General features: G+C 45.8%; 1 protein-coding gene across 2 annotated transcripts; it reads right to left on the bottom strand.

Annotated features, from left to right (window-relative positions):
• Positions 1–9,863: 9,863 nt before the first annotated feature.
• Positions 9,864–14,162, bottom strand: CETN2 (centrin 2; the record flags this gene model as incomplete). 2 transcript variants are annotated; one of them, XM_079911325.1, is made up of 5 exons in its annotated part: positions 9,864–10,700; positions 11,132–11,269; positions 12,656–12,784; positions 13,043–13,201; positions 14,064–14,162. In XM_079911325.1, the coding sequence occupies 5 exons, from the start codon at positions 14,160–14,162 to the stop codon at positions 10,611–10,613; spliced, it is 615 nt and encodes a 204-aa protein (XP_079767451.1). In that variant the 3' UTR covers positions 9,864–10,610. The 2 variants fall into 2 exon arrangements, with proteins under 2 accessions (XP_079767451.1, XP_079767452.1); XM_079911326.1 differs by lacking the exon at positions 14,064–14,162 and adding an exon at positions 13,927–14,056.
• Positions 14,163–14,164: the final 2 nt, after the last annotated feature.

A 14,164-nucleotide genomic window follows, 5' to 3' on the forward strand; every position in this document is an offset into this window, starting at 1 on the left:
GTAGAAAGATCATGAACTTCAGAATCAGAAACTCTGAGCCTCAGCTACTTTATCTGTAAAATGGGGTAATAATAATCCTTGCCCAACGCTGATAATTCAAGGATCAATATTTCCCAAACTCTTTATGGTTTAGAAAGGACTAAGAATGATTGATTAAACCTGACCAGCAAGAGAGAAGAACTGGTTGTGGGTGAGGAAATGACCAGAATTTGGGAAAAAATAATAATGACATTTTGAGGTTCATAATAATGGCAGACAAGCTTGGGTGGAAATCAGACATGAACTTAGATTAGAGGATCTGAGAAGGCAGACTCCAGGGGGAAAAGGACAGAAAGCAAAATAGCACACAACACAATTTGCAGTCCTACTGCTAGAGACTCTAAGGGAAGTGGTTCCAAACGATGAGGATTCTAAAAACGGGAAATCTGCCTTCATTACTTCAAATTCCCAAAGTTCCCAATCTCAAGTCATCCAAATGAGATTTAAAAATAAAAAAAAGTCAGCCATGTGGCTATGCAGGGAGACCTCTAAGTGAGCTCATATTACGAAAAGATATATGCTTCCACCCTGGCTCCCGTAGGCCATTCACAACACAGCTGCCAGTGTGAGACTTTCCACTACAAGTCAGCTTACCTTCCTGATCAGCTCTCAGTGATGACAACCCATCGTCTGCAGAACATAACCATTACTTACGGGGTTTACGGGGCCTTATCTTACCTGACCCCTGCCTCCTTCTCCAACCTGACATTTTTCACTTTGTTCACTTTGCTGCAGCCACATGGACCTCATTTTTCCTCACTCACACCAACCCCACTGCTGCCTCAGGTCCTTTGTACTTGCTGTTCTCTCTGCTGGGGTACTCTTTCCCCAGATCTCCTCATGGCTTCAGGTCTTTGCTTGAATGTCATCCCCACAGAGGAGCCTTCCCTTACCATCTGTCTAAAATAGCACCCCTACATCCTTTTCTATCTCCTCTTCCTGCTTTACTTTCTTGAGATTTTTTTTCTGTCTCCTTCACCAGAATGTAAATCCCATGAGGCTAAGGTCTGTATTTTGTTTACTTCAGGGCCTGAATCAGAATAGATGCTCATTATTGCTGAATAAATGATAAATAAATGATAGAAGGAGAGAAAAGATCTAATGATTGATTCAAAACAAACAAACAAAAAGCAATGGTATGAATCCAAAACAACAATTTCAGGAAGGCTAGACCTCAAAATGGATTGAGGCTTTTGAAAACTGCTGAAGACGGATAAGTAAAAGGCCTTTTAAACAGTATAAGGAGGGGAAAGAACAACTTCTTAAAGAAAATAAGTCCTCTTTTGTTGGCATTTTACTTCAAGAAGATTGATCTTCAAACTGAAAAAGGCTAAAAGCGTTGGGAGAGGAGATGACCAGAAACCCAGGTGAGTGGTGATATTGTTGGAATCCAAAGGCTCCATGGAGTGGAGGGTCGCCAGGAGGTCTAGACAGGGACAGAAACAGCATTGTAGAGATTCCCAGAGCCCGAGTGGCAAGAAAGCAGCAGCCTCAGGTCCTCAGGCAGAGCCAGGAAACAGATCTCAGGGAATGCCTGGGTGGACAAATGACCACAAAACCAGGTCTCACACACTACTACTATTATTACTACTGCTGCTACCACTACACAATGCTGTGGGTTTGCGCATTTCTCTCCACGCCCCAGATGGCAATGCCCAATTCCAAGGCAGTGGGTCTGAATCTCTAGGCTCATGGTCTTTGAACAATTCTGATGAAAGTTGCCCACCTGCCTGTACCTTCAAATTGTGCATGTTATTTTAGGAGATTTAAGAACGTCCTTGGAGTAATTCGTGGACCTCTGAAGTGGAAGTGTCGCAGGTTAAGAATCCTTGTTCTAAAGGTATCTCCCTAAATTGTACCACTGGGATGAATGGTGTAACTCCCAAACCCTAGAGTTGAGGATTTTAGCCAAATTCTGAATTTTTTCATTCATCAAATGTTTATTGAATGCCTGCCATGTGCTAGGCTCTGTTCTAAGCTCTTTAGGTATATTGGATTATTTAATCCTTACAACTGCCCTTGAGGTGGGTTCTGTTAATAAACCCCCTTTGAACCCTCTTGCACTGTTGGTGGGAGTGTAAATTGGTACAACCACTATGGAGGACAGTATGGAAGTTCCTTAAAAAACTAAAAATAGAGTTACCATATGATCCTGCAATCCCGCTCCTGGGCATATATCCAGAGAAAACCATAATTTGAAAAGATACATGCACCCCAATGTTCATTGCCACACTATTTACAGTAGCAAGACATGGAAGCAACCTAAATGTCCACCAGCAAAGGAATGGATAAAGAAGATGTGGTACATATATACAAAGGAATATTACTCAGCCATTAAAAAGAATGAAATAATGCCATTTGCAGCAATATGGATGGACCTGGAGATGATCATACTAAGTGAAGTAAGTCAGACAGAGAAAGACAAATATCATATGATATCACTCATATGTGGAATCTAATTTTTAAAAATGATTTAAATGAACTTATTTACAAAATGGAAACAGACTCACAGATTTTGAAAATAAACTTATGGTTACCAAAGGGGAAAGGTGGGGGGAGGGATAAATTAGGAGTTTGGGATTGACATATACACACTACTATATCTAAAATAGATAAACAACACGTACCTAGTTTATAGCACAGGGAACTCTACTCAGTATTCTGTAATAACCTATATGGGAAAAGAATCTAAAATGAGTGGATATATGTATATGTATAAATGATTCACTTTGCTGTACACCTGAAACTAACACAACATTGTAAATCAACTATACTCCAATAAATTTTTTTAAAGGAACCTTTGACAAATGAAACCAATGAAGTACTGAGGCTTTAGGTAACTTGCCAGAGGTCACATAATGGGATTTCACCTGTCTAGCTCCAGAGACATTTCACCACTGCTCCACGGTGCCCCTCAAGAGGTTGGTGTCTGTTCTTCAGAGAGCCAGGTTCATCCACCAACAACAACCTCAGAAATTCTGTCACACTGCCTCTGGTTACTGATCTTTCCAATGCTTTTCAGACTCAGTTTGCCATCATTGGACCTATTTGTATGAGGGATTGCACAAATATTCACCCACATACAACATCTCACAAGGAGATGGCCGCAATCCATGTACAAGGTTACACTCTAAATTGAGAAAAAATGTTTCGGGGGGGCGGGTTCAAGGCTGCAGACCCCCACGTCCAAGTTTTGTTTCCTTGACATCACCATGTGCACTTCTGGTCTGGACACTTGGTGGAATAAAGGAAGTTTTTCAGTAAAAGAGACATGTATGAGTTTGCTGGGGCTGCCAAGACAAAGTCCCACAGATCTGGGGGCTTAAACAACAGACATGTATTGTCTCCCAGTTCTGGAAGCTAGAAGTGCAAAATCAAGGTGTTGGCAGAATTGGTTCCTTCCGAGGCTGTGAGGAAAGGACCTGCTCCAGGCTTCTCTCCTTGCCTCATAGATGACTGTCTCTCTCGGTCTCCTCACTGTCTTCCCTCTACGCATGCGTGCATCCAAATTTCCCTTTTTTCTGAGAACCCCAGTCAGATTGGATCGGGGCCCACCTTAATGAACTCATTATAACTTGGTAAAGACCCTATCTCCAAATATAGTCACATTCTGAGGTCCTGGGGGCTAGGACTGCAACGTATCTTTTAAGTGAACACAATTCAAGCCATAAGAAGGCACAGTGGTCAGAAAAAAAGCCACAGAATGCTGGAATTTTTAATGAGTTAATAAACCCTTGCTACAGGATCAACAAAGCTGGCAAATGAGGAGGCGTGACTGTGAACAGAGCATTTTACTCGGTACAAAGCATGGCTACGAAGAAATCAAAAGCACATCTGTGCCCTTCCCTTGATAAATGTTCGGTGTAGTTGGGGAATCTCAATGAGGCCATGTAGCAGGTAAACAATTTTCCCTGCAAACACTCAGAAATGCAAACATGTCATTTTATTCTCTTTTAATTAGACTTAATCAAGCTTCCAACCAGACAAGCCATCCTTCCATTAGTCTCCGCACCTGGTAGCTTTTCTGAGGGGTTCACAGCTCTGCCAGGATTCTCGACACTGTGGCATCCTCTCCATCACACTCCAAGGCTGTTTGGGACCACAGCCCTCTCAGGGCACCTGAGAAGATCCAGCTTGAACCACTGGACTCCAAGTGACTCGGTGCCTTGGAGCCTCTCTGTCCTGGCACTCCACCTAGTGGCAAGGGACATATCTGCAAGGCTGCTGTCTCAATTCTCAATTCCAGCTAGGAAGGAGACCACAAATACTCCTACCGTCAAACAAAAGTTTTTCTGGAAGGAGGGGACTCCTAGGTCGAGTTTCACAACATGAGAAGAATACAGATTTGGGCGGAAATGGGGGCTATATTTCAATAGGGACGATGGCAGGGACATAAGTACGTATATAGAAATTAACCGTATACCAAGGATAACATATATAGGCACTGATTAAGGACAAAACAGTCCAAGTTAAGGAGGAAACTGAGGCTCAAGACAGTTAAGTCACGGACTTCCCTGGTGGCGCAGTGGTTAAGAATCCACCTGCCAATGCAGGGGACACAGGTCCGAGCCCTGGTCCGGGAAGATCCCACATGCTGCGGAACAACAAAGCCCGTGCACCACAACTACTGAGCCTGCGCTCTAGAGCCTGCGAACTACAGCTACTGAAGCCTGCATGCCTAGAGCCCATGCTCTACAACGAGAAGCCACCGCAATGAGAAGCCCGCGCACCACAACGAAGAGTGGCCCCTGCTCACCACAACTAGAGAAAGCCCGTGCGCAGCAATGAAGACCCAACGCAGCCAAAAATAAATATATATTAAAAAAAACACAGGGGATTCCCTGGTGGTGCAGTGGTTGAGAGTCCGCCTGCCAGTGCAGGGGACACGGGTTCATGCCCCGGTCCGGGAAGTTCCCACATGCCGCGGAGCGGCTGGGCCCGTGAGCCATGGCCGCTGAGCCTGCGCGTCCGGAGCCTGTGGTCCGCAACGGGAGAGGCCACAGCAGTGAGAGGCCCGCGTACCGCAAAATAAATAAATAAATAAATAAATAAATAAATAAATAAATAAAATTAAAATAAAAATTAAATAAATAAAATTTAAAAACACAGTTAAGTCATGTCCCCCGGGGCCACAGCTGCTGTGTAGAAGAGTTGAGATCTGAAGCAGGTATGAGTCAGTCTAAATGCCAGGCTCCTTTCCTAAGCAAGATAGTGGCACAAGGAAGATGGTACCACAGATCATCTTGGGAAAAGACAGGACAGAAAAAGCAACTAGGAGGACATTACTGCATTCCAAATTTGGGTTGAGGTGGTGGCTTCAGAAATGAAAAAGGAAGAGGAGGATCAGAGTGGCTACTGTAGGGAAATCTTGGTGACATAATAGATGTTCAGTGCAAAGAGGAGAAAGGCGATGAAAATGACAAGCCTCTACACCATGGCACTCACAAAGAAAAAGGGGAAAGGCTTAGAAGACTGAGGGTCAGCAGGGAAAAGCACAAGAGGCGACTTGGCTCCCAGATACATCAAGTCCTGATGGTGATGTTTTCAGAATTGGGCTCAGAGCCCCTGTGAGAGTTTGGGGCACTGGCGATAGGGATTTGGGTCACTAAATATGTCCCGTATGTCACAGCATGGCACACCAGGATGGCGTCATTGCTCCACAGCTGTAATCAATGAAGACTGATAACTTTTGCTACAAGTGAAGATGCACAATATTCCAGTGACTTCAAGAATATAGGATGTTGAGGGCTTCCCTGGTGGCGCAGTGGTTGAGAGTCCGCCTGCCGATGCAGGGGACGAGGGTTCCTGCCCCGGTCCGGGAAGATCCCACGTGCCGCGGAGTGGCTGGGCCCGTGAGCCATGGCCGCTGGGCCTGCGCGTCCGGAGCCTGTGCTCCGCAGCGGGAGAGGCCACAACAGTGAGAGGCCCGCGTACCGCAAAAAAGAAAAAAGAATATAGGATGTTGAGCTGAGCGGGTCATGAGACATGGAATGGAGGAGGGAGCCACTTGCTGCAAGACACTTATCATGAAGGCCGTGGAGGGCTCATAAAAGGGTATTTCCTGGCCTGTGGCAGAACTTCCCTTCGTGGAGTGAGCTATCAGGGAGTAAGCAGGTCTAGGCAAACAAAAGGGTGATTAAGTGTGTAGTGAAATGACTACCGGCTGTTTTTTACAGAAATGTGAGTGAGCTGTAATTGTAGGTAAAGTGTTGTTTTCAGTGTATTCTCCCTTTGAATGTGCTTCCAAAATTCCTACTATTTGAAAGTGTGACAAAAACAAGAATTTAAAATCTGATAGAGGGTGAAAGGACTTCAAAAGGGCCCCCTAGGGCACCCAATGTGCATTTTCACCCTTCGATGCCTGGTCAACATTCTGGGTCCAGGAGCTCTTCCATGTTGAAAAGGACAGGAACTGAGATTCCTCCTTTTTTTTTTTTTTTGGCGGTATCTCCCCATCTCTCCACGGCATCCTCATGGGAACTGATGGCGGCTCCCTCTCCATCCCCGGCCCTCCATCTCCCCACACCCCTCTGCTCCAGCCCCATGTGAAGGCACTTCCGCTCCCTCTCCATCCACATCCCTGCCACCTCACTATGGTCGTCTCTGGTCCATCTTACATCAACTAACTTCAGCTCCCGCTGCTTCCCAATGCCCAGCCCAACGCGGAATGCCCTCTCTCACTCACCATCCTCCCACACCCATATGCTTCTCTACTCCACCCTCAAATGAACCAACCTCTGTTTCCCTTCCCCCCAACTCCACCTGCATATCTCTGGTCAAGCCCCACATGTAGGAACCCCTGGTCCCTCCTCCCCCTTCCCCCAACTCCCATAGAGCTCTCTGGTTTATGCTAACGCAAACCAGTCAAAATCTTGTATCATCAAAATCCCGCCCCCACTCTCCCACAACTCTCTGGTCCAGCCCAACATGAACTGAACTATGTATCCTTTCCCTCCCCATCACCCCAAACCCACTATAGTTCTCTGTTCCAGCTGAACATGACCTAACACCTGCTGCCTTCCCCTCCTCGTCACCCCCAAGCCCATATAGCCCTGATCCGTCTGCACAGAAACCAACCCTTTCTCCCTCTCCCTCTCCTTTCCCCACCCATCACTTTTTCCTACTCACATGGATGGACCTCAGTCCCTCACTTCCCAGTCCCCAATTATCTTTCTGCTCCATCACCAGTTGACCTGACCTCTGCTACGTCTCCCAGTCCACGCTGCCATACTCCCCCAACATCTCTGGTCCACCCACAGGGGCTGACCCGTTCCCGCTCTCTCCCTGCCCATCCCCCACCATCCCCCTCCAGCTCTGTAGACCATCCATCCTCAGGAACTGACCTACCTTGTCTCTCCTTCCCTATCCACCCCCACACCGCCCAGAGTTTACCCAACCACTCTGCCTACATCTCTTGGTCCAGCCCCACATGAACCAACCTCTACTCCTCTCCCTTTTCATGACCCTACTCACCCTACACTCTCTGCATCAACTGCACCTGCGCTAGCCTCGCCTACCATTGCCTCCCCCCATCGTTCCCATCCCATCAGTCTATCTGACCCAGCCGCACATGAACTGACCGCAGCCTCCTCTCCATCCAAATCTCCCCACTCCCTTGCAGCTCTTTTCTGCCTCCACATGAACTGGCTCCAGATCCTCCTGCATCCCCATCTTCCCGACCCTCCTGTGACTCTGCTCCAGTGCCACAGCCACGGATTCGTGCAAACCTATCTTAGAATGAGAGTCATGTACCACAATGTTCATTGCAGCTCTACTTACAATAGTCCGGAGATGGAAACAACCTAAGTGTCCGTCATCGGATGAATGGATAAAGAAGATGTGGCACATATATACAATGGAGTATTACTCAGCCATAAAAAGAGACGAAATTGAGCTATTTGTAATGAGGTGGATAGACCTAGAGTCTGTCATACAGAGTGAAGTAAGTCAGAAAGAGGAAAACAAATACCGTATGCTAACACATATATATGGAATTTAAGAAAAAAAAATGTCATGAAGAACCTAGGGGTAAGATGGGAATAAAGACACAGACCTACTGGAGAACGGACTTGAGGATATGGGGAGGGGGAAGGGTAAGCTGGGATAAGTGAGAGAGTGGCATGGACATATATACACTACCAAACGTAAAACAGATACCTAGTGGGAAGCTGCCGCATAGCACAGGGAGATCAGCTCGGTGCTTTGTGACCGCCTAGAGGGGTGGGATAGGGAGGGTTGGGAGGGAGGGAGGGAGACGCAAGAGGGAAGAGATGTGGGAACATATGTATATGTATAACTGATTCACTTTGTTATAAAGCAGAAACTAACACACCATTGTAAAGCAATTATACTCCAATAAAGATGTAAAAAAAAAACCCAAAAAACCTATCTTAGAATGGCTGCCAGACATACATATGGCAAGCACATTATGTCTGTCCTGATCCTTAGGGATAACACATTACTTGCCACTCTCCCTCCCTCCAAGAGAGTCTGACTCTATTTCATTGAGGAGAACATTAAGCAGGAGGGGATAAGAATGTTTCCAGGGTGACAGCTAACAGTGAAATGGGAAGTAGGGCCCAGTTTTTTCACTCGTTTCCAATATTGTACGTCTTTTATCAGATCATATGCCTCTTATTAAAAACCAGCAATATGACAAAGGTCAAATCCTCACAGGAAATGCTGTCAACTCGACTTTGGGGACAGTAATCATAAAAGCTTCATGGACCCACATTTAACCAAAAGCTTATGTGACAACCATACCAAAGGAATGAGTGAGAACAAATACTTCTGAAATGCCTCCTTCTCGGCACTATAAATCCAGGCCCTTTCTGTTAAGTTTTCATTGGCCCCACCAGCGATTCTGAGTTAAGCACCACTCTTCTCCCTATTCACAAACAAGGAGACTGGGGTGCCTAGAGAAGCAGCTTGCCCCAAATTACACAGCCAGAAAGTGGTGGAGCCCCTGTGAGAACCCAGGTCTGAAGCTACTCTGGGCTCCCCCCACATACCTCAGTGTTTCTCAAGGAGAAGTCCCTCTGCAGGAGAGTTGTCCAGGGGACCCCCAAGTCCTCCAGGATGCCAGTGTCCAGAGATGAGGCCCATGGTCACACCTCTTTAACATGCACCCCACATAGGGTTGCTAGTTGAAATACAAGACACCCAGGTAAAGTTGAACTTCAGATCAACAATGAATAAACAACAAAATGTCCAAATGGGATACACTTGCACTAAAAAAAAATTGATGTGAAATTCAAATTAACCTAGGTGTTCTGTTTTTATCAGCTTAATCGGCTTTCCATTCCTCCTCATCCCTTCTTGCTTCTCACCCTCAGCCTGGGGCAGAGACTTTAATGCCATCTGCCGGGATTTCTCTTATAGGTCATCCCATATGGGGCCAGGAGGGCGGTAGACAAGGTCACTGGACCCGAACCACACAGAGATTCTGAGACACCATCCAGCAAATAAACTGACCACCAGAGGTTGGCTAAGCTCAACCTACTGTCATAATCACCTGGCTTTCCCCAATTTGTCCCAAGCACAAATTACCAATAAGACTCTTTTCCAGCTGTACACTTTGCCAAAACTATTTTTTTGGGCATCATTTAGGCTTATGCAAAACAGTCAACTAATTTTAGAAACTGATGGGTTCCCAGGGCAAAAAGCAATTCGCATCCATAGTAAAGGATCATTTTGTTTTCTGTTCACGGGCTGGCAAGGAGTTTGGGATCTACCAGGCTACGTTCAATGAAATGGTTTAGAAGCTGAACGCATAGTCAAGGCTAAAGAAGTCATCCTTAGAGAACAAGAGCTCAAAATAAGAAAGGTTTTATTTGAAGACAAAACAAATAGCGCGCGTGCGCGCACACACACACACACACATCCAAATGCAAGTAAGAGAGTTCACTGGGTTTTATAAAAGAGAAAGCTGCAGGCTTCCCTGGTGGCGCAGTGGTTGAGAGTCCGCCCGCCGATGCAGGGGACACGGGTTCGTGCCCCGGTCCGGGAAGATCCCACATGCCGCGGAGCGGCTGGGCCCGTGAGCCATGGCCGCTGAGCCTGCGCGTCCGGAGCCTGTGCTCCGCAACGGGAGAGGCCACAACAGTGAGAGGCCCGCGTACCGCAAAAAAAGAGAGAGAGAGAAAGCTGCACTCAGGTGCCAATTAAAATTGGAACCACTGAAGAGATGCCCCCTGCTTGTGGTGACACAAGTACAACGTGTGCCTGTGAAGAAGTTGCTCTGCGGTGGCATAAATGTGGGAATGCGGGACAAGAGTTAAGCGACACAAGGCAGAACAGCAGGTGTGCAAAAGCTCAAAGACCCTCTTCTCCACTCTAACGTGCTCTCGTGCTGTCCTGGGGAATTAAAGCAGTCAGTAGGTCACCTTGCAAAGAACCTCAGTTTCAAAGAACACTTTCAAAAGTTGAAAATAGATTCAGAGTTAGTACTAAAGTCATACAGAGAGGTCAGTGGGGGAAAAATAATTTACGTTCTCAAAAACCAGGCTTCAGACAACAGCAGGCACGAAATCGAGTTCTACGTGCTCGCGTTATAACAGATGACACTGATCTTAATAAAGGCTGGTCTTCTTCATGATGCGCAGGAACTCGTGCTCATTGACTTCTCCATCTCCATCTCTATCGGCCTCATCAATCATTTCCTTCAGCACAGAAAAGATTCCGGTTAGATTAATTCATAAATGAAACGAAAATGTGACTAAGTAACAGGCTTTTAAAATGCTACATGAATAGACAATTGTGGTCCACCTGATGCAAATGTGCTGCTTTTTATAACGGTTTGGGTCCTGAAAAGTCATTTGAAAACCAAGCCATACTTTGCCACATGTGTATCACCTAGAAGGAAGCTCAACGATCATGTTGACTAGGGAGATTCCTAAAACCTAAAATAGTAAGTAAAATTGTTCACGTGTGTATTTTTTTGGGAGCAGCGTCCATAGGTTTGTCACACTATCAAAAGAGAAATTAAGTGGTCAACAGAGCGACGAGAGAACACTAGTTTTCCTTCATATGTAACCAGAGAAAATGTAAGTCAGAAAAGTCACACAGGGCTCCAGGCTGATGCATCACAAACCTGCAGTTCCTCATCGGTGAGGTTTTCACCCAACTCCTTGGCCACACGTTTTAGATTCTTGAACGATATCTTCCCGGTTTCATCATCATCGAAGAGCTTGAAAGCTTTCAGGATTTCTTCTTTGGTATCTTTCTCAGACTTAACAAGTAGAACATAAAACACATGAATACGGAGACAGTCATGACTCATACTTACTTGGCTCCTGCAGCCCCACCACCGCCCATCCCCCCTGCCCTGCACAGACATCTTGGTAACAGCCTTCATGACCACAGGGGCTAGATCACAGAAGATCACACATCAACCAGGGTAGAAAAAGGGGACAAACGATGAAATTATTAGAAACCCAGAGGCTAAAAAGGAAATATAAAGGATTGTACTTAAAACACTTTCGGTATAAACCAAAGAGAAAGTAGATTTGTTTTTAAGATATACAAGCAGACGGTGGAGTTAACTTTAGGGGAAATATACTGCTTAAGCTGGTGGAGGGGGGAGGGGGAGGGAGGAAAGAGAAGACTATTTCACTTGTTACGAGATCACAAAGCGTTACTGGGATCCCAAGTACTCTAACAGAGGAAAAGAGTAAGATCTCCAAGAGCTCCAAGTCCAAATATTCCTGAAACGTAGCTAAAGATAGAGTGAGCCTCTACTAAGACCAATCTGGGAATCAACCTTGAATGTGGGACAGCTTTACTAGGTTTTTACAGAATGTTAAACTTCCTGAACTCTTAAACTAGTCTCTGAAGAAAAATATAGGTGTGATTAGATCATTTCAAAGCAACAGGATTATCAGAGTAGGAACGGGCCTGTGCCCTGGGAAGCACACTTGAAACACTGATGGAGTTACTTTTCCACAGGCCAATAGAACATAGCTGAGCCACATTAAGGAGGAGCCAGGAGGTCAACGAAAGAGAAATGGACCAATGTGAACATCTTTCCTGGGTGGGACACTCAGGGGACTGAGGTAGACTGGTGAGGTGTCATCTTGGAGTCTCTCTGGACCATTTGGACCCTTTAAAAGGGTGACACCCAAGAGACTAGAAAATGGGTGAATTCAACCTTGGAAGTGGTGAAAGACCAAATCCTCAGTGCGATAAAAACACAGCCTCAGGCTGAGGCTGCCCAGAATAACGACAAATAGGAGAGAAAAGAATTTCAAACTTTAAATACATGGACTTTGTCTTGTCAAAATGCAAGACACTGTAATATTGTTGGTGTTATGAAAAGTTTTACTGCTTGTGGGTATCACACTGACATACCAGTTGGAGAAAGGTAATAGCAAAAAACATGAGAGCAGGAAGACTTTTACTTCCTTTCAGAGGGTAAAATGACTTTCCCTGTGACTCTGTGGCCTTGAAGAAAGCCAAGTAGAACCTAAACATCGTAATTCTCAGTCACAAATACTCTCCTTTATCTGAACTCTCCAGTTTGTGTTAACTTTTCTTCAGTGAAGACATTTCCATATCGAGATTCAAATTTGTCCACCATTATTGGTGGAAAATATGCTGATCATCTTAGCTAACTTACCATTTTCTGAGTCATCACAGTCAAAAAGTCGCTAAAGTTCATTTTTCCTGTCCCTTCCTTATCGATTTCACTTATCATTTTCTTGATCTCTTCTTTCTTGGGTTCAAAGCCCAGTGCCCTCATTGCCACCTACAACAAAAAGAGGATCATCTCAATAGGCACATCTAAGCCCAGGCGCGAAACAATGACAGTGCTGAGGGTGTTAAGCCAGCATCTGCCACAATCCTGTTAAAATGACTAAGAAGCACTATAACATTAAGCAAATTGATATGTGCGCTCAATTTTATTTAATAATTCTCGAGGTAAGTAAAGACAGGAAAACACAGCACAGAAGACAAAGAGGCAGAGAAAAGATAAGTCAGCAGAGCAGGAATGTATAGCGCTTGCCTTAAGTTCCTTAACATCAATTGTCCCAGTTCCGTCAGCATCAAAGAGATCAAAGGCTTCTCGAATTTCCTGTTTCTGCTCTTCAGTAAGCTCCGGTTTAGGACTCATCCTTTTCCGCTGGGCAGTTGATGCCATGTTTGCCTTCTTAAAGTTAGAGGCCTTTATATGTTTTACAAACACAGAAGCACAATATTAAGTAAGAGTCCACATTTTACATAAAATAGTTACAACCACACGTATTTTAAGATAGCTTATACCAACGAATTCCAAAACTTTGCTTAACAAACTATTGTTTGTAGAAGCAAGGAAATGCCTTGTTCTTTTGGACGTCTCTTATGGAAAAATCATCCCAAAAGAGAGCTAGCCAAGGAGCTGACTGGGGAGAACTGTACAGATAACCAGTTCTCCCTGAATCTGGGAATCCTAATTATAAAAATGTCCTTAGAACGCTACTCTGCTTCACTCTAAGTTCTCCGATTTTCTGATTACTTCTAGATTTAGGCCAAATATTACTAAGGTAAGATACATGTTCTGTCAATATCGAATAATAAAATTCAATCCCCTTGGTACCTCTGAGCCTTCTCCAAGAAGCTCAAAGCGTTTCCCTAAGTCCCTATATTTAACATTTTAAATGCATTAATCATCAAACATAATAAACTGCCCCCCAGCTCTGTGTGGAAACTTTGGTAGAGGCGGCCAGAAGGCCAGAGTCAGAGAGGGGTCGGGGCCTGGGGGGAACCCGAGTCTTTTTTGCCCAGGGACGGTCACCGAAGGGGCTGGAGAAGGCCAGGGGAACCCGAGGGGCGGGTAGGGGGCGGCTGTGGCTGAAGGGGACACAGCGACGAAGCACAGGCCCAGCAGGGCAGCCGGCATCTCTACCCTACCCTTCCGGGAAAGCTCTCAGAGGAAGAAGGAGTGCGCCAAGGCCGAGAACCGCGCAGGAGAGGCGGCGGGGCCTTGCCAAGGCCTGGGAAGGGCTCAGCCTCTGGACACGGGGTTCCAGACGGCGGCACGCACTCACCATCGCGGATGGACTCCACTTCCCGTTGTTACGGCAACCGACGTACACAGTGACTCGACTCCGTTCCCACCGCCCCGCGCGCGCGGCGTCGCTCCCCATTG

Source organism: Stenella coeruleoalba, assembly GCF_951394435.1.
Source record: "Stenella coeruleoalba genome assembly, chromosome: X".
NCBI lineage: Eukaryota > Metazoa > Chordata > Mammalia > Artiodactyla > Delphinidae > Stenella > Stenella coeruleoalba.